This window comes from Sapajus apella, unplaced genomic scaffold, assembly GCF_009761245.1.
Source record: "Sapajus apella isolate SASKATOON/1434 unplaced genomic scaffold, GSC_monkey_1.0 scaffold113, whole genome shotgun sequence".
Taxonomy (NCBI): Eukaryota; Metazoa; Chordata; class Mammalia; order Primates; family Cebidae; genus Sapajus; species Sapajus apella.
In genome coordinates, this window is record NW_022437053.1 from 1,899,173 (window position 1) to 1,922,346 (window position 23,174).

General features: G+C 44.9%; 1 protein-coding gene across 1 annotated transcript in view; it reads left to right on the top strand.

Annotated features, from left to right (window-relative positions):
- CHRNA7 (cholinergic receptor nicotinic alpha 7 subunit) overlaps window positions 1–23,174 on the top strand; it is a 120,983-nt gene that overhangs the window by 64,811 nt on the left and 32,998 nt on the right. Inside the window, exon 4 of the mRNA XM_032259958.1 lies at window positions 6,955–7,064. Within this exon, the coding sequence (XP_032115849.1) occupies window positions 6,955–7,064 (110 nt within the window). The remainder of the gene's footprint in view (window positions 1–6,954; window positions 7,065–23,174) is intronic.

Genomic DNA, 23,174 nt, shown 5'->3' on the forward strand with positions numbered 1-23,174 from the left:
AAAAGGAGGAGAAGGAGAAAAAAAAGGAGAAGGAGAAGAAAAGAAAAAGGAGGAGGAGGAAAAAAGGAGGAAGTGGAGGAAAGGAATAGGCGGTGGAGGAGGAGAAAGAGTAGAAAAACAGAAGGAAAGGAGAAGGAGGAGGCAGAGGAGAGGGAGAGGAAGAGAAAAAAGGAAAAAGCAAAGGGGGGAGGTAAAAAGGAGGAGGAAAAGAGAGGGAGGAGGAGAGAAGGAGGAGAGGAGGAGGAGGAGAAAGGAGGAGCAGGAGAATAAAAGGAGGAGGTGGAGCAGGAGGTGGAGGCGGAGGAGGTAAAAAGGAAGAGGAGGAGGAGGAGGTGGGAGATAACGTTTATCTGGAAAGCTGCTTCTCTAGATGATCTAGCAGTTGTAACATTGCTTTCCAACTGAATTTATATATGTATATATATATATATATTTTTTTTTTTTTTAATTGCACTTTAGGTTCTGGAGTACATGTGCAGAACATGCAGGATTGTTGCATAGGTACCTACATGGAAGTGTGGTTTGCTGCCTCCACCCCCTCGTCACCTATATCTGGCATTTCTCCCCATGTTATCCCTCCCCAGCTTCCCTACCTCCCACTGTCCATCCCCTATTCCCCCGAAACAGACCCCAGTATGTGATGCTCCCCACCCTGTGTCCATATGTTCTCATTATTCAACAGCCGCCTATGAGTGAGAACATGCGGTGTTTGATTTTCTGTTCTTGTGTCAGTTTGCTGCGAATAATGGTTTCAGAATTCATCCATGTCCCTACAAAGGACCCAACTGAGTTTTTAAGGGCTCACAAGAAACCTCGGTTTAAAACAAACCTTAACAGTCATCTAACTGATGCCCCCGCCCCCACCCAGTGTTTCAGCCTGGAAGCCCCACCCAGTGTTTCCTACTCGTGTCTACAGCATGGACGTGGGGAACTCATGTGTCACCAGGGCAAGCTTGGATGCTGCCCAGGGCCCACTTCTAAGCAGCCTTCCATTGATTGCTGTTCTTGTGTTCCCTGGCTAGGGACCAGCCTGGCCTGACCCAGCACGATAATGGACACACACAAAGTGAAGCTCGATACTGAAGGCTCTCAGGGCCGGGTTCCGAGGGAAGTGCAAATGTGGGCGGGAGCAGAGAGCCACAGAAAGGGCTCTAGCAATGGGTTTTTCTCCTCTCGAGTCTCATGTTGCTGAATGCCTGTCCTGAAAATCTGAATCCACGCAGTGTTTTCTCCAGGGTATTTGAACTCTGCAGATGATACATTTTCTGTGCATTAAAAATGCAAAAGGCAGAAAAGTGAAAAAACGAGAAATTCTCTTTGACCCGCAGTTTGTTGGTTTTGTTATTCCTTCTCCCAGGTGCCCTTGATTTTGATCGTTCAGAAACGTGAGGGAGTAGAAGGAGGCTGATCTTTCTGTTCACCTCTTCATGTTCCTAGGAGGAAGCAGCTGGTTCCTCTGCAGCCGGCTTTCTCTGCAGATTAGTTTTTATCATTTCGAGAGGCCTGTCAGACATAATCTGATTTAATCTATGAGAAGAAATGACAGAAGCCATTTCAGTTTCTGAAGAAACATGTGAACTATCCAGAGACTTAAATCTGCTTTTAAAAAATCTGTCTTTTCTGCTGAGCGTGGTGGCTCATGCCTATAATCCCAGCACTTTGGGAGGCTGAGGCAGGGGGATCACGAGATCAATAAATCAAGACCATCCTGGCCAACATGGTGAAACCCTGTCTCTATTAAAAACACAAAAATTAGCTGGGCGTGGTGGTGTGCGCCTGCAGTGCCAGCTACTCGGGAGGTTGAGGCAGGAGAATTGCTCGAATCCAAAGGCAGATGTTTGGACCGAGATTGCGCCACTGCACTCCAGCCTGGCTATAGAGCGAGACTCCTTCTCAAAAAACAAAGAACAACAACAAAAAACCTCTGTCTTCTCTTATTTTGCAACCGTGACCATTCTGGAATTTGATTTTCCAGCCTTCCTGAGTCATTCTCTAACTTTAACCTCCTAATTCTAATTTCGGTACTAATAGCATTCACACCAAAGATGATTAGATTTTAAACCGTATTTTTTTCTCAAATGTTTACCTTTTTAATTTCTGCATTCGTTATCACTTGATCTCTGACACATGGAGATGCCACGCTTCCTGTTCACAGACAAGCCAGCTAATGTCTTGCTTAGGGCTGTGACAGCATGTCAAGGTGAGAGTGATGTTTCAATCATTACGTCTCACCAAGAGAAAAGAGTAGGGGTGGAAAGAAGCCTGCTTTCATCCTCTATCAAAATAATGCACTGGAAGAATTTTGAAAAGATAAGTGTTTTCTGACATCAAATGTGTGATGTCTTTTCCAGCACCAACAACCAATTTTCCAGCAGCAACAGGGGGTCCACCAATTAGATTCATTTCTTACACTGTCTACCTGGAGTTCAAATCAGAACCAAAGATTAAAGAGCTCAGCCTCACTTCAGATACCAGCTGCAAATGGGGTACCCAGGCTACCCCTGTCTACCCAGGTGACTGAAAATTCGAGGGTTCCCATACCCTTCTTCCCCAGGTTCAGTAACTTTCTAAGATGGCTCACAGAGCTCCGGAAAATACTTTCCTTATTTAATAAAATTTTAAATAATATATAAACTTGTTTATTTATAAATATAAATTAAAAATATATTTATCAAATAAATATTTAATATCTACTTATATAAAATACCCTGGAGAAAAGATTACATGGATTCAGATTTTCAGAACAAAAATTCAGCGTCATGAAACAACTTGGGAGGAGAAAAACCCGTGGCTGATGTTCATTGGTTTATTCTAAAAGATGCAGCTCAGGAACCACCAAGTGGAAGGATGCTGAGGGCAGGGCATGGCGGCAGGAAGGGCACACAGAGTGCCGTATCTTCTCCCCAGCAGACACCCTCCTGGCACCTGGATGTACCCACCAAGAGTGTTTATAACCCTGCCTCCAGCCCCTTTCTCCCCCCTCCCCAGAGCTGTGGGTGCAGAGGGAGGAAAGCTCCTTCCTGCAGTCACTCGGTGACCCACCACCATGACAACTGTCTAGGTGCCCAACCCTAAGTCACCTCTACAGTGTAAACTCAGGCCTCAGGCACGGTCAGAAGGGGCTATTTATGGATCACAAAAGACACTTCTCTTACTCAGGAAATTCCAAGGGCTTTAGAAGCTCGGTGCCAGGAAAACCAAATCTGTTTTCTTATTATACCATAATGTATTTTTTTAAATAAAAGTTAACTTTCCTTTTCCTCCCTCCCTTCCTCTCTCTCATCCCTTTCCCCTCCTCCACCCTCCCTCAAAGCTTCCATGCTGCTAGCATCCACACATATTTAGATTCCTGTGGGCTCTAAGCAGCGCCAATGTGACCCAGGTGCCTGAGCCATGGAAGAATTGGGATTCCCTCGGTGCCTTTTAGATCAATGGCTTCTTCCACCCTTGGGTGTCCCCTCACGACCCTGCACACTCTTTTGAAGATTTAATGAGAAGGAATCACACAGAAAAAGGGAGAGAAGGGAGAGCACACACTCCTCTAAATGTGATGGTCTAGGAGTCCAAGTTCATGGATGCTTCTTTTCAGATCCCCACTCGAAAACATGCTAGGTGCTGTCCACAAAGACTGCCTGATGCCTCTTCCCGAGGGACCTAGGAAGCAAGCGCTTTGAGAGAACAACCTTTTTCTAGAAGGTTGTTGTTTATAGGGTCTTATTCCATATCCATTCTTAGGAAACCTTCATGGGAGCCTGAGGGGGTCACCCTGGGCTCAGGAGTGCGGACCTGGGCTCCAGAGCATGCAGCTTTGAGGTTCCTGCACCATGTGGGCACTCACTTTTCCCCACCTTCAGCTGCAGCTACATTATGACTGTTATTACAGCTCCCAAGTCCCACAGGATTTTGTAAAATGGGGAAATCCCTCTCTCTCTTTCTTTAAGCCATCATTCATCACTTGCCTACCAGGGCCATTTGACTTTAATCTGCGGCTGCACACATGGTCTCATCTCATCCTATGAGGCAGGGTACATACAAGGAACCTGCAGTTCAGAGATAGTGATTTGCCTGAACAAACTCCCACCACTAGTCTCTGTCAGAGCCTTGGTGCAAACCCAGGTCTGTCTGATTCGGATGCTTTCTGCAGCTCCCCCTACCCTTTCTGCCACAGCTGTTACTGGAAAAGGGTCCCAACCCAGACCCCAAGAGTGGGTTCTAGGATCTCCAGAAAGAATTCAGGGAAAGTCTGTAAAGTGAAAGCAAGTTTATTAAGAAGGTAGAGGAATAAAAGAATGGCTACTCCATAGACAGAGCAGCCCCAAGGGCTGCTGGTTGCCCATTTTTATGGTTATTTCTTGATGATATGCTAAACAAGGGATAGGTTATTCATACCTCCCCTTTTTAGACCATATAGAGTAACGTCCTGATGTTGCCATGGCATTTCTAGACTGTCATGGCACTGCTGGGAGTGTGGCCCGGAGGATGACCAGAGGTCACTCTTGTGGCCATCTCAGTTTTGGTGGGATTCGGCCAGCTTCTTTACTGCAACCTGTTTTATCAGCAAGGTCTTCATGACCTGTACCTTGTGCCGACCTCCCGTCTCATCCTGTGACTTAGAATGCGTAACCATCTGGGAACACGGCCCAGTAGGCGGTTTCAGCCCTGTTTCACCCAGCTCCTATTTAAGATGGAGTTGCCCTGGTTCAAACGCCTCTGACACAATGGTCAGCTTGGTTTGGAGCAAGGGAAAATAGCAGATGGGCAGCAGCATCAGGGAGACTGAGCCAGAAATACCAGCTCTGGAAAAGCCCAAAGATCCGTTTGCTTAAAGTCAAATAACACAGTTAAGTCCTGACCCAGTAACTAAAACCTCCCAGCTTTCGGAACCCCAGCTTCCTCTTGTAAATGGAAGCAGTCATCACACTGACCCCTCCTGGACTATGGTGAGTCTGGACATACACAGGGCACTGGACTAGCATAAAGGCTATGGTCTGGCCGGGAAGGGATGAGTTCGTGGTACACACAGTGGGGTGTGTGGGTGTGGGGAGGCAGCCTGCAGCTCTGGCTGTGTCTTGGAAGAGGTCTGGGTTTGACCAACCAAGCACTCCCAATTTCCATTCCCATTTCCTGTCTCCCCTCCATCTCCGGCCATTATTCAGCAGGCAGGGGAGAGGGGAGAAGTGCCTTAGATTATCATGCCCACTTTCCAGGGCAGTTATGGAACCTTGTGGCCCTGACCCATGTGGTAATAATGGTGAAGGTGACCGGCTCTGTGATAATTAGTGACCAAGCCAGAGAGACATCCCAGGGTGAGAGGCAAGAGTATGGCACAGAAAGCACAGGTGTTGGCTGTGGAAGGGCCTTGTGCCCAGGGCAAGGGAGGGAAATGAAGGGAATCACAGGGCAGAGGTGCCAAGTTGGAGCAAGCTGCAGGAAGCGTGGCTTGGTTGGCACCCAGGCATTCCTGAAAGACAACTAGGACAGGACCCACCCTTTCTGGGTATGCCCCCCTGCCCCCTCCCCAACTATGTCCATCTCATTAGAGACCCCAGCAGGCACCTGTCAATCCTGAATGCCCCGGAGGATACTATAGCACATCACCCATGAACACATCCTCATTCCTGGAGGTCCCTGGCTGCAAAATGATGTCACTCACTTGGATAGTTCCTCGCCTCTGATGTCAGATTAGATCCTTCTAGACCTGGGACTATCTCTGTGGGTGCTGCCTGCCCTCCGCAGAGGATGGTTGGTCTGGGACATGTCTTTTGACTCCCTTGTTGGCAGTATCAGTAGCTCTAGGCCCACAGCCCCTCATCTGCAATTCCCAAATCTCAGCAGCTCTGACATTTTTTCCCCCTCCTTTGATGTTGTTTTTGTAGCTTTGCATCAAACTCTTTTGGTCTAAAGTCAAATTGAAATCTATGTGCAGTTGAGGCATTTATTTGTCTCACTTAGTGGAAATAGGCATGTTTTGTCGCAGAAATCACCACGTGTTTGATTGTGAGGAGCCACTCTGGTCCCAGGTTGGGGTGGTGCATCACATACTTTTCTGAATCTTGGAAAGCGTGAACTCCAGAGCATGGGCGGTACCAGGGGGACAGAATACAGGATAATGGTGCAATTATAGAAGCTTCTGAGTTCAAACTTGTCAGCCCTGAGCCTCCTGTGGGGTGTTGCTGGTTATGTGGCAGCTGCAGTTACGATCCCACCAGAGCATCCTCTGTGGAGCTTGTGGGCTCTAGGAAGGGCTGTTTAGCATCTGGTCCTGGGAGGGAGGACCCCAGCCATGGTTTTTCCTCTGGCAAAAATCACTCAATAACCTTAATTAAGGCCTGGCCCTGAGCTTGTGTGAGTGCTTCCTGAGTCCTCACCTGCCTCCTTTCATCCCGACTCTGTGTTTTACCATCAGGGCTCAGGGTTTGCACTGTCGGATTTCAGAAGCACTATCCCTGTGACAAAATAAGAATTCAAATATGAAAACATTCCGTTAGAAGTTCTGAGAGGTTCCCATGCATCTACACACTATTGTTTTATGGAAATAAATATTCCACATTCCTCCAGCCGCCTTCTTATTCCAATGGAAATAAGTGAATTTCCTTTTTCAAAGTAGTCTCACAGTGAAAACTTTGAAAGCAAAACAGTTATTCATTTGGCTAGAAGTAACCCATCCACTGCAGGAGGAGGCTCGGGGACATGCAGAGAGTTGGAATTCACTTTATTGCCTCCATCTGAATGTGTTCATGGTGACAGCAGGGCCTTAAATGTGATTTTTATGCTCTTCATAGTCATTTTGGAAAGGATTATTGAATTCCCATTTTCATCATATTTTATAAATAGCAATTTGGTTATAATAAATATCTGGAATTCTCTTTGACTTTGCCCTTACCTAATAATTGCATATAAGAAATATAAGTAGGCAAGTAAGTGAAGCGCTGCTAATGTCATTGTGTGTGTCAGTCTTGGACAGATCACTATTTACAGTGGAATGTGTCAGAATATCCAGGAGTGAAGACTGTACGTTTCCCAGATGGCCAGATTTGGAAACCAGACATTCTGCTCTATAACAGGTAAGCCTATTGAGCAAAGGAAAAAATGATTTTATGCTTGCATGCGTGTAGCTATCAAGTATATTTGAATGTTCCACAGAAATGCTGGATATATTATCTACGATTTGGGGCCACTGCTCCCCCCATGGCTTTCCGAGTGGCCAGGCCTTTGAGAAGCAGCTCTGTCTGCCTCTGCCAGCATTCCCCGGTTGGCACGAACACGTGCACACACTGGCTAGCATGCTGCCTAAGATGTCAACGAACTTGTGTGTTCTGGGGGCCTAGCATTGTTCCTATGCGTATTGGCACGTGGAGTATTCTTGCCTAAGGCAGTGCCTTTGTTCTCTGAATGGCAGTAGTTATGACCAGCAGTGGAAAGTGCTGGCCTATGGGGTGCACTGCTGGAGCCCACAGTTTGGGCCTGCATCCTCATCTGATATGTTCCCCCTTGTGCATTGGAGAGTTCTGTGGCAGAGATGGCTGCAGGTGAGCGTGAGGACCGTCATCTCTAGCTGCATTCAGAAACTTCCTCTGCAGGGTGTATACCTGTGTTCTAATAGTCTTTCTCCTGAGGTCAGGAAAGAAGGGACACATCGGTAAACAAAGGCAATCCGACTTGCAGACCAGATGCCTAAAAGGCAATTATCTCGGCAGGGTAAGTTTCTAGAAGCAGTAAAATTTTTTGTTAAAGCGCATAGTCAAATAAGGGACCCCAGAACATTTCTTACTAATAAGGTCTCAGATCTCATAAACAGCATCAGAAAAAGAAAGTTATTTCCTAATGATGACCGCTATCTTTCATCCCAGCTGAATGGAGCAGGAAGCCCAGGCTTTCCTGATGCAGGGAATGGTGTGACCGAATTGCCCTTGATGGTCACTCAGTGATCCTGCTGGACAAGCAATGTGTTGTCCTACATGGCTACTTGCAGAAGGCTGGGTGATGGCATTTCTTGTATTGACTTTTCATTCTGTCTCTGTCTTTGCTGCTGGGGCCACATTTCACTTTAATCATTGGGGCTGTCTCTGAAAGAGTATCCTCTTCTGATTTGCTGCCACTTTTTTGCTTCTTAAATTGGTTCGGACAACTGAGCTTTGAAAAACGTCTAAAATAGGAATAAGTGGTCCCCTGTTGAGTGGATCAAACACATGCCTTTCCATGCCTGGACTTGGGGTCTTCTATTTCTTGGAGACTGTATTAGTTTGCCAAGGCTGCTGGAACAAAGTGCTACAGCCTCGGAGGCTTAAACAATAGAAGCTGCCCTGTCACAATTCTGGAGGCCTGAAGTCTGAATCAAGGTGTTGGCAGGGCTGGCTTCTTCTGATCCTCTCTCCTTGGCTGACAGGTGGCTGCCATCTCACTGAGTTCACACGACTTTCTCTTGTCCTTGTCTGTGTCTTAATCCCCTCTTCCCATAAGCATTCCAGTCAAATTAGAGTAGGGCCCCACGCTCATGGCCCCCTTTTACTTTAATTACCTTTTCAAAGGTTCTATCTTCAAACAAAGTCACACTCTAAGGCACCAGGTGTTAGGATTTTAACCTGTGAGTGTGAGGGGGATGCAACTCAGTGCATAATGAGGGCATTGTGTCTGACTTCTGAGGGCAAAGGGTCAGGGTTGAGGAAGTCTGAGTGTTAATTTTAGCTGTAATATTTACAGTCTGTATAACCTTTGAGTCTCGGATTTCTCCTTTGAAAAATGGGGGAAGTGGCAGCTTCAGAGAGTTTGGAGGATCACTCTGTGGATGTGTGGAGCACACTTAGGTTGGTACTCGGAAAAGAGCACACATTCCATAAAGGCAGTTGTGTGTTTACAGGCAGAATGATGAGGATTTATGCTTTTAGAACTAGATGGTAATTTAGCAATTTAGAAAAAAAAATAATCAATGTTTTTCATTTCCCAATTCAGATTTTTTTAAATTTTGAAATCAAGAATAAATTTTGTAACATTCAGCCTGGGCAATGTAGTGAGACCCCATCTCTAACAATAGCAACAACAAATTCACTGGGCATGGTGACCTGCACCTGCAGTGCCAGCTACTCAGGAGGCTGAGGCAGAAAGGTCCCTTGAGCCCAGCAGTGAGCTTTGATTGCATCATTGTATGCCAGCGTAGGTGACAAAATGAGATGCTATCTCTCTCTCTCTATATAGCCCCACCATATTATATGTATAATATAATAAGATTATATTATAATCTTATTAATAAGATTCCACCACCATATTATATGTATAATATTATATGTATAATATGGTGGTGGAATCTTATTAATAAGGCTATATGAGGCAGTTTATATGGCTTATATGTAGGATCTTTAACTCCAAAATGTACCATGTTTGATGATTCCACATGCTCTGGCTAATGAGGAATTTCCAAGTTGTAATTGAATTTCAAGGATCAAAGATATTGCAGTCTCTGCCTGATGAATGTTACCAGGGTCTAGGTCCTCGGAAACGATCCCTGCCCCACATGCCTGACGCAGCTGCCGGTGCAGAACGCCGTCACTCACACATCTCTTGAGCTCTGCTCAAGGACCCTGCTCTTTCCTCTTTCCCGCGTGGCCGCAGACCCTGTCTGCTGTGCTTCGTCATGGAGGATGTAGAGGCTGCTTCATTTTCTGCTTTTGTTTTCCTGAGACATGGAATATGGGACTTTTTGAAGTGATTGCTAAGTATATGGCCTGCAGGTCTACATGAACCCAACGTGGAATGAGTAGATTTCAGAGAATAGTTAAGCTACTTGTGGACACATATCTATTGCTGCAGAACAAACCACTCAGAACTGAGTGACTTAAAGCAGACAGCTCATCTTATTCCTCGTGATGCCGTGGGCTGTCCAGCCCGTGTGGCTGGTTGTCTGTTTCATGTGGCATTGGGCACAGCCATGGGCTGGGGCTCCACTGGGCTGGCGTGCCGAAGGGTGTACTTCCACAGCAGGGCAGGACCAGGCTGAGCTGGTGGGGATCTCATCCTGGTGCCAAGCTCAGACCCACCCTTTCTGGGCCTTTTCCACAAGGCTCCGTGTCCCCCAGCTTGGTGGCCAGAAGTGCTCTGACAGGAAGGAAGTAGAGGCTGCTGAAACTTCTAGGGACTGAGTGTGGGAGTCCCGCAACAGCCCTTCACCATGTTCTGTTGGTCAGAGTAGGCAGGGCCCAGCTTGGACATGAGGAAGGGGAAATCGGCACCCATATCTAGGGCAAGAAGGGATGGAGGGAGGCCACAGGGCGCTCTGGGGACACGAGTGATCACAGCTAAGGAAGGAAAGTGATGAAACTGCAAGGGTCAAAGTAAAGCCTCAGGGAACAGAGAGACCAGAGGAGGCATCCATCGTGAAGGGGAATCACACTCTGCCGTGTGCCCACTGAGAGGGGCAATGTGGGAGGAGGAGCAAGCACGAGGAGAGAGCTTCCAAACAAGTCAGATCTTGTTATCCCTGCCTCCCTTGCTGGCTGGCTTCCCCTTGCCATCTGGACTCACTGCACAGCCCCCAGGTATGTGCTGAACAGCCCATCCCTGCCCTTAGCCTCGTCCACTCTCCAGCTCTACTGCTTGTCCTTCAGCTCACTGATGCACTGATGCTTCCAGGTAGAGCATTTATATGAGCTTCTTGCAGGGTGAAGAATGCCCGCCCCTCAACTCTCAGTCTCCCAGGGAAACCTCCCTGACACCCTCACCCGTGCCAAGTCTAGAACACATTTCTCTGTCACATACAAAAGGATTCCTGTCCACGATGGCACTTAGGGTCTGCTACCTCTTAGCACATAGCGGGGCACTTGATACACGTTTGTGCAAAGACAAGATGGGCAGAGGAAGGGAGGGCAGGAAGTAGGAGGAGGAGTGAAGAGGACAGATCAGTGTGATACAGTGCTGCTAAGAACAGCCAGAGAAGAAAGAAAGGAAAGAAATCATGTAGGCAACTTAGAAAGCATCCAACTGAGACTGAGTCCAAAAATTAATGCAGGAAATAGCAAAAATAGGCTTAACTAGTAATATCCTGACCCTCTGATATTGTTTCATTGGGGATTTTGAAAAATACTGAGTTTAATGTTTTCTGTCAGCTTCCAGGCACAGAAAATGATGTGTTCTGCTCAGTAGACTCATCTGTGATTTCGTTATTGTCTGAATGGAGTAGAGGGGCTTTTCCTAAAGTAGGGGGTTAAATGCATCGTTCTGTATAAACCCCAGTTTTGAAAGGAGTGTTGATGTAGCTCAGATGAAGCCTCCCAAACGTGTCTGTCCTAATTCTCGCTCTATTCTAATTTGACATTGGAGTCCCCACGTGAGTCAGTGTTGCTTTTTGGGATATAATGCATTTTCCGTGCTTTGAGGCGGCTGGGTCACTGTAAAACAGCTATCTTCTGCATCATTTCTGGAATGGGCTACTATATTTCCTTGATAGACGGGGAACAAGTTGTGCCGCTGCCAGCCAGCTGGCCAGGTTGCTGTGAGGAGAGGATGGGCAGGAATAAAAGCATCTCTGTCTGGTGCTGAGCCCAGTCATTTCTTTGTTGCTTTATTCTGCTTTACTTTAAGCCTGCAGCACAAGGAGTTTTCTGAACACCATCTTGCCCAAAGTGGGTAGCAATTATGGATGGCTTGCCATGATTTTCCCTTTTGGATGGGATTAAAGGCCTTGCTGGGATCAGCAGCTGGCTTGCAGAAGGGCAGTCTGAATCCCGGCAGCTCTGTGGATGCCCCTACACGGTGTGGAGACAGGCAACTGCCTCAGCCTCTCTGGGCTTCTCTGTTTCTGAGCTGCTCGATCAGAAAATTCTATTGCAATAATAGAAATCTTTTTTGATGAAGATATTTAAGGATGTTTTTGTTGGCTCTGAAAGTTTAGAACAGCATGGGGTGTCAGCCATCCTTTTTCACTGACTGTGCAAAGCTGCATTTGTCATCTGCAGGCTTGTGTCTTTCTTTCACTCACTTCCCTGACCCTACGGGTGATAGCAGAGCCTGGGGAGAACACGCTCGAGAGCAGTGTGGCCCAGCCTGTAAGGGCTCGTAATCATGCTCATCACTGAGTTGCCAGGTGTCTTAGGTTCCCCCAGGAGTCAACCCAGGACAAGGATTCCGGAGCAAGTAGCTTATTTGGGAAGGGATCTTGGGAAGCAGGATCAGGGGAGGGGGAGTGAGGCAGGGAGGGGAGGCAAGCCATTGGAGTGAGCATTGAAAGCAAGTCATGCTACGGGCAACCAGAGCCCATTCCCACTGGGGAGCTCTGGGAGACTGTGTATAGCACATCTCAGACTTGTTCTCAGGAAACTAGGATGCTTATCCACCAGCTGCCTTTCATCATAGGCTGAGAGCTGCTTCCAGGGGTGTCGGCTCCCTGGCATCTCTGGCTGGCCTGCCCCGTGTGTGAATCAAGTGCAGAGCTGCAGATGCTTGCAGTAGGCAGCTGTCTTGGGCACGGGAGGATGATTGTCGACATGGTCTGCTACAGCACAGATGAGCCATACATTCCAGTTCTGGTTGCTTTCACCCTGGTGTGATTGTACATCCAATCTCAGCTTCTGGTGGGGAGCATAGCAACAATGTGGGTGGAAGGAAGATAGTCCTAGGTCTTGAGATGGGGTGAGGGTGTTCCCAGCCAGAGCAGAGGAGGCAGGCAGGTGGCAGTTTTCACTGGACTAAAGGGGAACCCAGGCCTGCATCCCAGCAAGTGGCGCCTGCTCTGTGTGGGCTGCGATGTGTCTGTTATGGTACCAAGGCAGTGCCCACATGGAATGGCATCTGAGGGAGTGAATCTGCAAGATGTAGTGTTGTCACGCCAGTAGCTCCTGACATTGTGGTATCCCTTGGCCTAACCAAGGTTGGCCTGCTGATGCTCCGAGTGTCTTCACACAGTCATGTCCAGGCTCCTGAAGGGCCCAGGGGCATCACTGGAAGGTGATATGGTTGCTATAGTTTGAATATTTGCCCTCTATAAATATTTAAATATCTGTCCTCTCCAAAATTTGTGTTAAAATTTAACCCCCCAATATGACAGTATTGAGAGGTGGGGCCTTAGAGGGGCTACTGGGTCAGGAGGACTCTGCCCTCATGAATGCTTTCATCTATTCATGGATTAATGGATCAATAGGCTGGCATGGGAATGGGACCGGTAGCTTTATAAGAAGAGGAAGAGAGGCCTGAACCAGCACCTGCAGCCCCCTCCCTGTGCAATGCCCTGCACCACCTTGGGACTGCAGAGAGTCCTGCCAGCAAGAAGCCCTCATCAGATATAGCTCCTTGACCTTGGACTCCTGGCCTCCATACTGTAAGAAATGAATTCTTTTCTTTATAAATTACTCAGTTTCAGGCATTCGGTTATAAGCAACAGCAAACAAACTAAGACAGTGGTAGTTCAGAGGAGTTTTGAGGATGTGTTGTTACAGCTTCTGTATTATCAAATATTTGCACCCGAGCTGGAGGGAAGCTGTTTCTAACTCGTGTGGTGGGAAGAGGGGGAGCGAGTAGCAGCCTGTTTTCAAGAAGCGAGTGGAGCCAGCCAACCCACGTTTGCATCTTCAAAGTCATCCTCCAAACCGTCCCATCTCACCCTCCCGTCTTATCACGGTCATCTTGGATGTTTGTTTTTAATTTGTTCATTCACTCAACCAATATTTAGTGAAGGCTCCCACAGCACAATCACACACTGCTCTGGGAACACAGATGCAGCAGTTATCCAACCAGACCCTAACCCACCAGAGAAGCAGAGATGAGGAAGAGAGGAGGGGGCATGGGCCAGAGTGTGGGTGCTCCCAGAAAAATGAAGCAGGACAGGGGATAGTGAGGGCTGAGCCAGAGGTCAGGGAGAGACCAGGAGACTGACTAGAGGGCCGCAAAGTAACAGGCCCTGCAATATCAAGTGGAGGGTGTTCCCGACAGAAAAAACAGCCAGTGTGGGGGCCCTGTTGAGAAGGTTTGTACAAGACTGTGAAATGCAAAAGAACAGTGAGGGAGGAAGAAAGACAACTGGGTTCCTGTGGAATGCTAGGCGTGGTTGCAGGTGCCTTCCTGGTCATCTGAGTCTGTAGCGGATTTTGCCTGTCATGGTCTTCAAACTAGTTTTCAACTCTAACTGCTAGAAAACTGATGGCAAAACAAATGATTCTAGTCTACAGAGAAGCAATTGGGTTCTGTCTGGTGGACCAGCTCCCCTGCTGACAGATTTGGGTCAGTGTGCCCAGTCGTCTTTGTCTGTGTCTGCTTTTAGGATGCTCTGCAGAATTGGTTTGAACATTTTCCGGGTTCCTTCATTAATGACTTAAGTAGTCTTTGACACATGGTCATTTTATATTTGTGCAAGTGTCGTGATTTTATCTTTTTAAAAATTCATCAGTTGCCCTGAGGCAGGAACACGCTCTCCAGGTCTGTCCTAGGAACAAGTGCAGCTGCCATGGCTGGAGAGAACTGCGGGTGGGGAAGGCTAGTGGTCAGGGAAAGGGTCAGAGACATGGGGGAAGCTGGGGACCAAGTCGTGGAGGTCTTGGCTTTGACTGTGAGTGAGACAGGAGAGAAGGAAAGGCTCTGATACCTTTGATAGAATTTTTGTTTCAGTTCCTTTATGCTTTGAAAATTTCAAAATGAATTTATTTATATTCTTCTCTTGACTTGTTAGCAATTGATTCCCATGAGGTGATTTTGTCCGGAAGTTATTCTCTGTTCTTTTCTGCTTGTACCCTCCTCCCAGTCCATGGCAATGGGCACGTTTTGCTTTTGTTGTTTCTTCTAGCATCTCAGCAAGAGGAAGGGAGGAAGGGCAAGTGCATGTGTGTCCTTACTCAGCCCCTGGTGGCCAAGCTGTTTGCCTTGGGCTAACTTTGAGCCCACCTGTCTGCACCAGAGTGAGTGGACTGCTGCTGGCTGACTGTTAATGCTGCCTGCCTCATCGGTGCTTCCCGAAGGTCCCATCCACTGCGTTCAGCTTACTTGCCCCCAGCTCCTGGTCTTCAACACCCTGGAGCCAAGCCCCCTTTACTGGACACTCGCCCAGTGCCAGCGAATGGTAGCCAGGACATCGTGGCTTTATGCCTTCCTGCTGGACTTTATGAAGTTTGTTTGAGAGTCAACAATTCTCACAGCAGGAAACCGGTGCTTAGAGAGGTTCAGCCCCTTGCCCGAGGTCACCCAGCTGGGTCTGCCTGACTCCAGAGTCTGACTCATTACTGGCCAGTCTCTTGTCACATGGGGGGGGCAGGGGGGGAAGAGCTCAGGCTCTTGTGCTTTATTTTCTAAAGTTAAAAGGCAGAGACATCCCCTCTCCCTCCCGCAGAGCTGGCTCCACTTTCGCACCTGCTCTGGGCTGCTCGGCCAGTCAGCCTTCCAATTCCTAAAAAGACTGAGTTTGTTTTTTCTAAAGCTGCTGTGGGGTTTTCATTCTGTCGCTTCTCAACTGGTTTCACTCAGCATCTGACATTTACCTTTCCTTTGACCAAATTCCCTGCCAGCCGGTATGGGCCACACAGCAGTCCCACAGCAGAGTATGGAATGACAGAACCCAACTGCTATGCAAGAGTTTGAGCAGAATTTCAAGCAGAGGACAGGTGCTGCGATGAACGGAGTTTTGTGGTGATGGCAGTCCATTGAGGTGAGGACGAAGCTGTCTTCCAACATGTGGCAGCGGGCCAGTCCACGGAGTAGCTCCCCAACCCTTGCACGCCAAGGGCCCTGAAACTAATCGTGCCCAAGAGCACCGCTTTTGGAGATGAGCTTATTGATCTTTGTGGCGTGGAACACAGAGCCAACAGGGTTGTAAGGGCTGTGTGATAAATACGTGAGACAGGAACTCGATGGGCAGTTCAGTCTTTATCATGAGCTGCTTGAGGGAGCAGGGCGGGCAGCTAGGTAAAGGCCAGGGTCAGCCGCCACCCTGCCCCTTCCCGATCCTGCTGTGGGGTTTCTGCATATGTCCACTGCCCACCAGCGATGTGCTCTTCAGCTGTCTGCACAGGAGGAGACTTACAAAGTTGTGTGTGAGGTATCAGAAGGCAGCTGGGCCTCTCCAGCATGCTGGGACCTCAGGGGTGCAGGGTGTGGGGGCCTAAGCGGGATGCGCCCCATTGCTTGTATCAAAACCTGGAGTAACTGAGGCTTTCCTTATGGGCCAGGGCCACAGGGTTGGTGGAACTGATGCTGTCAGTCAGCTGGGTGGTATTATCTGGTCACCTACTCTGTGTGAGATACTGTGCTTCTAGGAAGACTCACATTCACTGCCATTGAGGCATGTGTAATCAATAGCAAATCATTTTACCCTGGGTGGTCTCATCTGATGTAATTATGTGTCCTTCAGTGAAGTCATCTAAAATGTCTCTCTCTGCTTCACAATTGAGGAAATGGTTTATGAAGTTAAAGGGCTTGTTGATGCAGTTCCGAGGCCTTGACTCCAAACCCTCGTGCTTTTCCCAATCTTTGACAGGCTCTTTGCAGCTGTTGGACAAGGGCAGAAAGTGCGTCTTGCAGAGCAGATGATGTATGACAGGGACATAACATCTTAGAAAGATCTGGAAGGGAGAGAGCCTCATCCAGTGGGAGGGCATGGGCAACTGTCCACAGCGAGGTGGTCATACATGGTGGTCTGTCTGCGACAGCCCCGGTTTGTGCCTGAGGTCCTGGCACTGCTGTTAATGGTGCCATTTTTGACTTTTAAGATGGGGCACTTCATGGGAAGACATGTAAGGTAAGGTCATGGCACAGGCCCTTAGCAGGGATGGGGAGAGACCACCTTGGAAGGGACCAAATGTGGCAGGACCGTCAATGTATGTCCTGGGAATGAAAGGGAGAGGGAAAAGAACAGGATAATTGAGTCAGGGACTGGCTGTAACCTAAGGAATTGTGACCAGGACAGCCAGACTTCTCCCCTGGAAATCTGTCCCTGACTCCCGGCCACAGTCGCCTACTCTGGGCTGCTGTGTACCTTGGAGGACCCTTTGTAAACATCGCACGATGCTGTACATGTCAGCTTGCTACTCTTGTTCCTCCTGACTGTCCAGGGAGCTCCTGGGAGCAACCCCATTCTATTCACATTTTTAAAATCCCCCCAAGTTAGTGTGACAAGTAGCACATGGCAAGCAGCACATTGCAGTGGGGGAGGCACTAGTGAGGCTGCTATCCTTTTCCAGGAGGGAGTTGCTGGAGGCCAGAACCTGAGCAGTAGCCCTTGGAACTCAGGATCTCTGGATCCAGAGAGCCACCTTCCCAGACCCTTAGATAAAAAATAAGTAAGTACTGATTGTGTGGGTCAGGATGCAGGGTATGGGTCCTAGCCCGAGAAGCAAATTAGTGTAGAAATTATTCTCCTCTCTCCTTCACTACCTATGACAATCTATCTTGAAGGATTATCCATTTGAAATTACTCTGGTCATCTTTTCACATTATTTGTCATCTTTTTTAAATGTAAATTTTACATCCTCATGTAATCACATTTTTTTTATTGTTTGCATTTTATATATATATATATATTTTAACATTTTTATATTCTCTTTTATTTCTTTTTTTTTCCCCCATTTATTTATTTTATTGCATTTTAGGTTTTGGGGTACATGTGAAGAACATGCAAAATTGTTGCATAGGTACACACGTGGCAGTGTGATTTGCTGCCTTTCTCCCCATCACCTACATCTGGCATTTCCCCCCTTGCTGTCGCTCGCCAGCTCCCCACCCCCCACCGTCCCTCACATTTTTGTGTTGTTTTCTTTATGGATCCTTTACGGCCTTGGGGTCCCAGACCAGGAGACTCTCAATTTATTCTATTATAGTTTCTTCTGATAAGTTTTGGTAAACAAAATAGTTTGGTTTTTATTGTGTATCTTTTCTTTCCCTAAAATGTTTGTGCATGCTATGAGGTAAGGGTCCAACTTTACTTTCTTTAAGGGATAGAAAATAATTCTAACAGCATTTATTGAGCAATACATCTTTCTCCCCACGGAATTGAAGTGGGATGGTTATATTCATCTATGCATGTGCCAATACCATATTGAGAGCTGAGCGGGGTGAATAAAAAGAGACATATGTCTCGAATATCTTGCAGCAATTTTAAAACACTCATGATGAAAGCAGAACCCTTATAAGCTCTCAAAGCAAAGAATCGCAGTAGCAAGAAACAGCAGCCTCATAAAGGACTATTTTCAAATACTGAAGTGCAATTATTTTTAAAATAAAATATTTTACTGAACTTTCTGAACAAAAATTAAAGAAGTTTTAAGTGTGTAAAGACTTAAGTCTGAAAGAATTACTCAGAGTTGTAATTTTTCTCCAGCAAAATGAGAAGAAACCAAGAAAGAGGCCCACCTAGGATATAGTCAGCACTCATGAGTGATGAAATCACTAAAAGTCATAATTCAGTCTAATTATTCGATGTGGTTGTTAAATATAAATAATGAGTTAGAGGTTTCTGTTGGCAGGAGACTAAGAAGTAGAAGAAGTAACAATAGAAGTTTGGTTTCGGCCTTCTTTGGTTCATGCATGATAAAGATAACCCCCATTAAATGCAAAAAATGAAAAAAAGTACAAGTAAATATATATGTTAAATATTTGAATAGAGTAACAGAAATAATATCATAACTTCCAAACCACTAGACATAAAATTAGGGACCAAAGCCTGAAGTCGTTACTTCTGATGCAAGAAGAGAAAACTGAGAAACAGTGTAAGTATGGGGAACTCATGGACCCCCAGAATGGGCATGAACGTCATTTTAAACTGAAGACATTTGAGTTTAAACAGATAGAGAAAGAAGCTTTTTCAGAGCTTACTTACTGACTACAGGCAAAAGCTTCTGGGAGTGAGGCTGCCATGCATCCTCTTTCTAGAAGAGTTTTTACTGGCGGGAGAGAAAATGGAAAAGACCACTTGCACCTGCATAAACAAAACATTCTCACAGACTTTCTTGTCTCCCACTTGCTCCCCTTGAAACCTGTTTGTTCTTTAAGCCCCCTGTCTATGGCAATCTGTTGTAGCAGCCAGAACTGACTAAGACTACAGCTGTCTCTGCTTTCAACTGCCTGGTGGATGCCCTAGCCAGAGCCCTATGACAGCAAGTTAAAAAGAAAGCTATCTAAGTATTACAAAGAAGAGACAACATTCCCATTACTTCCAGTTATTATTCACCTAAAGGCAGACTCAGCTGACAAACTTTGAACTAATAAGAAACTTAAGAAAGAAGACAATAGAGCTAGGTGTCAGTGAAGAACAGTGAAGTGAAATGGAAAGAAGAGACCTCCTTTACACTCATGATGATAACCATAAAACACCAAAAAATAAACCTGATACAAATGCACCAAACCACTGTGAGGAAAACTAAAAATTTGCAAAAGCACCTGAAAGAGTGAAAGAGCCAAGAAGCAGCACGTGGGGTCTGCCAGCTCTCCTTCCCCTGCAGCTGGGCCATGTGTTGGTAGCCTGCAGCAGCAGCAGGGTTGCTGCCTGGAGTCCCAGAGTCAGGGACTCTGCCTGGGCTGCCTGGGAGACTGTAGAGGGGCTCCACTGCAGTCTTCCTTGGGTCAAAAGGGAAAATCAGGAAGAACTTTAACAACCCTTGGGCTGCTCAGGAAGTTCTTAGATGGTGCTTTGGGCTGCATGTGGGGGCTCTAGATCCTGCTTGCCTGGTATGCTCCTCTAATTCAATGTTCCAATGTCTGCTCTGGCTAAGAAGCAGCCGAGTGCTTGTTAACAATGGAAACGACATCTCTACCTTCTCAGGGTCTGATACAGCAGGTGTGGAGTACAGCTCAGGAATCTGTCATACGTGGTCCTCCTGGATCACTTGTGAAAGACTCTGTCCTGCTGGGCATGAATACCAGCTTGCATTCCTTTAATTAGGTGGAAACTAGGAGGTATTTGGTGACTGGAAATCATGAATTTCAGCCCATATGCTTACTTCAATTACATGCTGTCCAGGAAAAACCAACTGAATGATGAATGGTGCTCTCACCATTGGTGGCTGATGGCAAAAAAATGATCCAGAACTTGATTTTAACAATATGAATGTTTCTCCCTGATACCTAGTTTGTGCTTCCCATTTTCCCAGGGATGCATTAATGCTAGAGAACTTCAGTGAATCATTACAGAATTCCTTATGCCTGTTGTAGTTAATAGGGAAAATATGTTGTGTCTGTAACATAGCTCCTTTGATGTTCTTAGTAAGCAAAATATAGTATGGATTCCACTTTATTGACTTCCAGATGATGCCTCTAAAGGTTAGGACTATGAGCTAGTTAAATGTTTTGTCTCTACCAGTGAATTCATGGCTTCATAAAGACCTGTGGTAGGTAGCATCTGAGTTTGCATTTCGCATTTATTTCTGACTTTTAAGTCTACATTGATGCAATTTCTTTATCTTGGCTTTGTTGAACTCTACCTCATTTATTATGAAAACGGACTTCAGGTTGAGGGCAAGGCAAAGAAGCCTTCATATTTCAAAAGAACAAGATTGATAGCTACCACACAGTCAAATTGCTTAATCTCTGTTCCTCTTTCCCTAAACTGCTAAATTTCATTTTATATATCTTCTTTCATTCCATCTAATAAATATATTTTATGGGGTTATACTGATTGCATTTTTCACTCATCATATTTTCCATGGGTTTTTTCTAATCATCATTTTAATAGTGACATAATAATTCATAGAGATGATACTTTCTAGTTCACCATTGTTGGATTTAGTAAATTTCTAACTTTTAAAAGTTTTATTTTGAAATATTAATAATTATAGGTCACAAGACACGGAAAAAAATTATGGGGAGGTACATTTTCCTATTCCTCCTAATATTCCCCTTCAGTAACTCTTTAACTCTAGTAAGTATCAAAACCAAGAAATTAACATTGGTATATGCCACAGTTTATTTAGATTTCACCAGTTTTACATACATGCATTTTTGTGTGTATATATAATTCTAAGCAATTTTGCCACATGTATTGATTCATGTAACCACCACCAAATTAAGATAAAAACTGTTCTACGACTTCATAGATCTCTTGCACTAACCGTTTACAGCCACATCCATCCCTCTTGTCCCTAACTCCTGGCAAACATTAATCTATCTCTGTAATTGTGGCATTTCAAGAATAATATATATGTGGATTAATATAGTTTGCAACCTTTTGAGATCAGTTGAATAGTGGTCCATGGTATGGATATACCACAATTTGTGTAACCGTTAATCCATTAAGAGACATTTGAAACGTTTTCAGTTTTTGGCTATTGCAATCACAGCTTCTATGAACATCCATGTAAATATGTTTGTCCTTTTGTTTTTTTTTTGAAGATGTTTCCATTTGTCTGGTATAAATTACATAAGCATGCAATTGTTAGGTTGTGTAATAAGCAGATATTTCGTTTTATAAGAAACTGTCATACTCTTGTCCAGAGTGGTTGTTCCCACCAGAAGTGATCGAATTACTTCACATCTTCCCCAGGATTTGGTGTTATTGCTGTTTTTTAATTTTAGCCATTCTAGTAGGTGTGTAGTTATAACCCATTGCATTCTTCTAGTGGCTACTGATGTTGCACATCTTACCATGTGTTGGTTCATCACCTGTATATCCTCTTCATTGAAATATATGTTCATGTCTTTTTTGTCCATTTTCTAGTTAGATCATGTGTGGTTTTCTTTTATTTTTAGTCTTTAGATTTAAGAGTTCTTTATTCTAGATATGACTTTTGTCAGATACGTGTTTTGAAAATATAGTTTGTCTTTCTGTAGTTTATCTCTTCATCTCAACAGGGTCTTTCACAGAGTAAACATTTCTTTTAAAACATTATAATAAAGTTGTTTATCAAATTTTACTTTGCTGGATTATGTTTTTGATGTTAAGTCTTAGAAGTCATAGAGTCCTGAAGATTTTCTCCTATGTTTTGTTCTAAAAGTTTCATATTTTTAAGTCTTACATTTGTCTGTTATTTAAGTTAATGTCAATTTGGTATGATAGCTGAGATTTACATCTAAGTTTATCCTTTTGCCTATGGATTTTCAATTGTTCCAGCTCCACTCATTGAGAAGACTATATTCCTCCTCTGAAATACTTTGAAAAAATCAGTTGGGCATATTTGTGTGGGTCTACTATTGGGTTCTCAATTCTATTTTCTTAATCTAAACATATCTCCCTCTACTCTTTTGGTTTTGCTATAATAAGGCTTAACATTGAGTAAAGTGCTTCTTCCCATTTTATTCTTTTCCAAATTTTTTTTAGCTATTTTAGTTTCTTTGTTTATATGAATTTTAGACTGACTTTGTGTATCCATATGTACAAAACTCTTGATGGTTTTTTAATGGGAATTTTGTTAAACCTGTAGGTTATTGTAGGGACAGTCAACATCTTTACTGTTAGTATGTTGAATCTTATGGGGACAGCATCCAGTTTTTCACTATTACGTATGATTCTAGCTCTAGGTTTTTGTCGAATCTCTTCTGTCAGGTTAAGGAAGTTTCCCTCTATTCCAGTTTTCTGAGACTTTTTATTATGGATGAATGTTGAGTATTGTTACTTGCTTTTTCTGCATAAAGTGATATAATCATGTTATTTTTCTTCCTTAGCTTCTTAATATGGTAGATTACATTAATCAGTTTTCAATTATTGAACTAGCTTTACATTCATGGAACAAACTCTACTTGATCATGTGTGTAATTCCTTAAATATGCTGCTAAGCTATATTGCCAGTATTTTATTGAGTTGTTTATGTATACTTATGATAAAATGTGGTCTGTAGTTTTTGTTTTTGCATTTTGTAAGGTTTTTCTACTGACTTTGTCTACCTTTGGTTATGAGATTAATAAAAGCCTCTTAAAATGAACACTAAAAGGATAAAGTGTTTTATCCTTTTGTATTTACTGGGAGACAGTTATAGAATTGGCATTAATTCTTCCTTAAATGTTTGGTAAAATTCCCCAGCGAAGCTATCAGGATCTGGAGATATATTTTTTTAAAATATTTAAAATTATGGACTCAATGTGTTTAATTGTTTTAGGGATCTTCAGCTTATCTATAGCCTATTGGTTGAGTTTTGTTAGTTTGTGCTTTTCAAGGAATTGGTGCATTTCATATAAGTTGCAAAATGTGTGTGTTAAATTCTGTGTAAAGAGTTGTTCATAGCTTTCCTCTTCATCCTTTTGATATCTACAATGTCTGTGTAGTGATACATGGGATACATTCC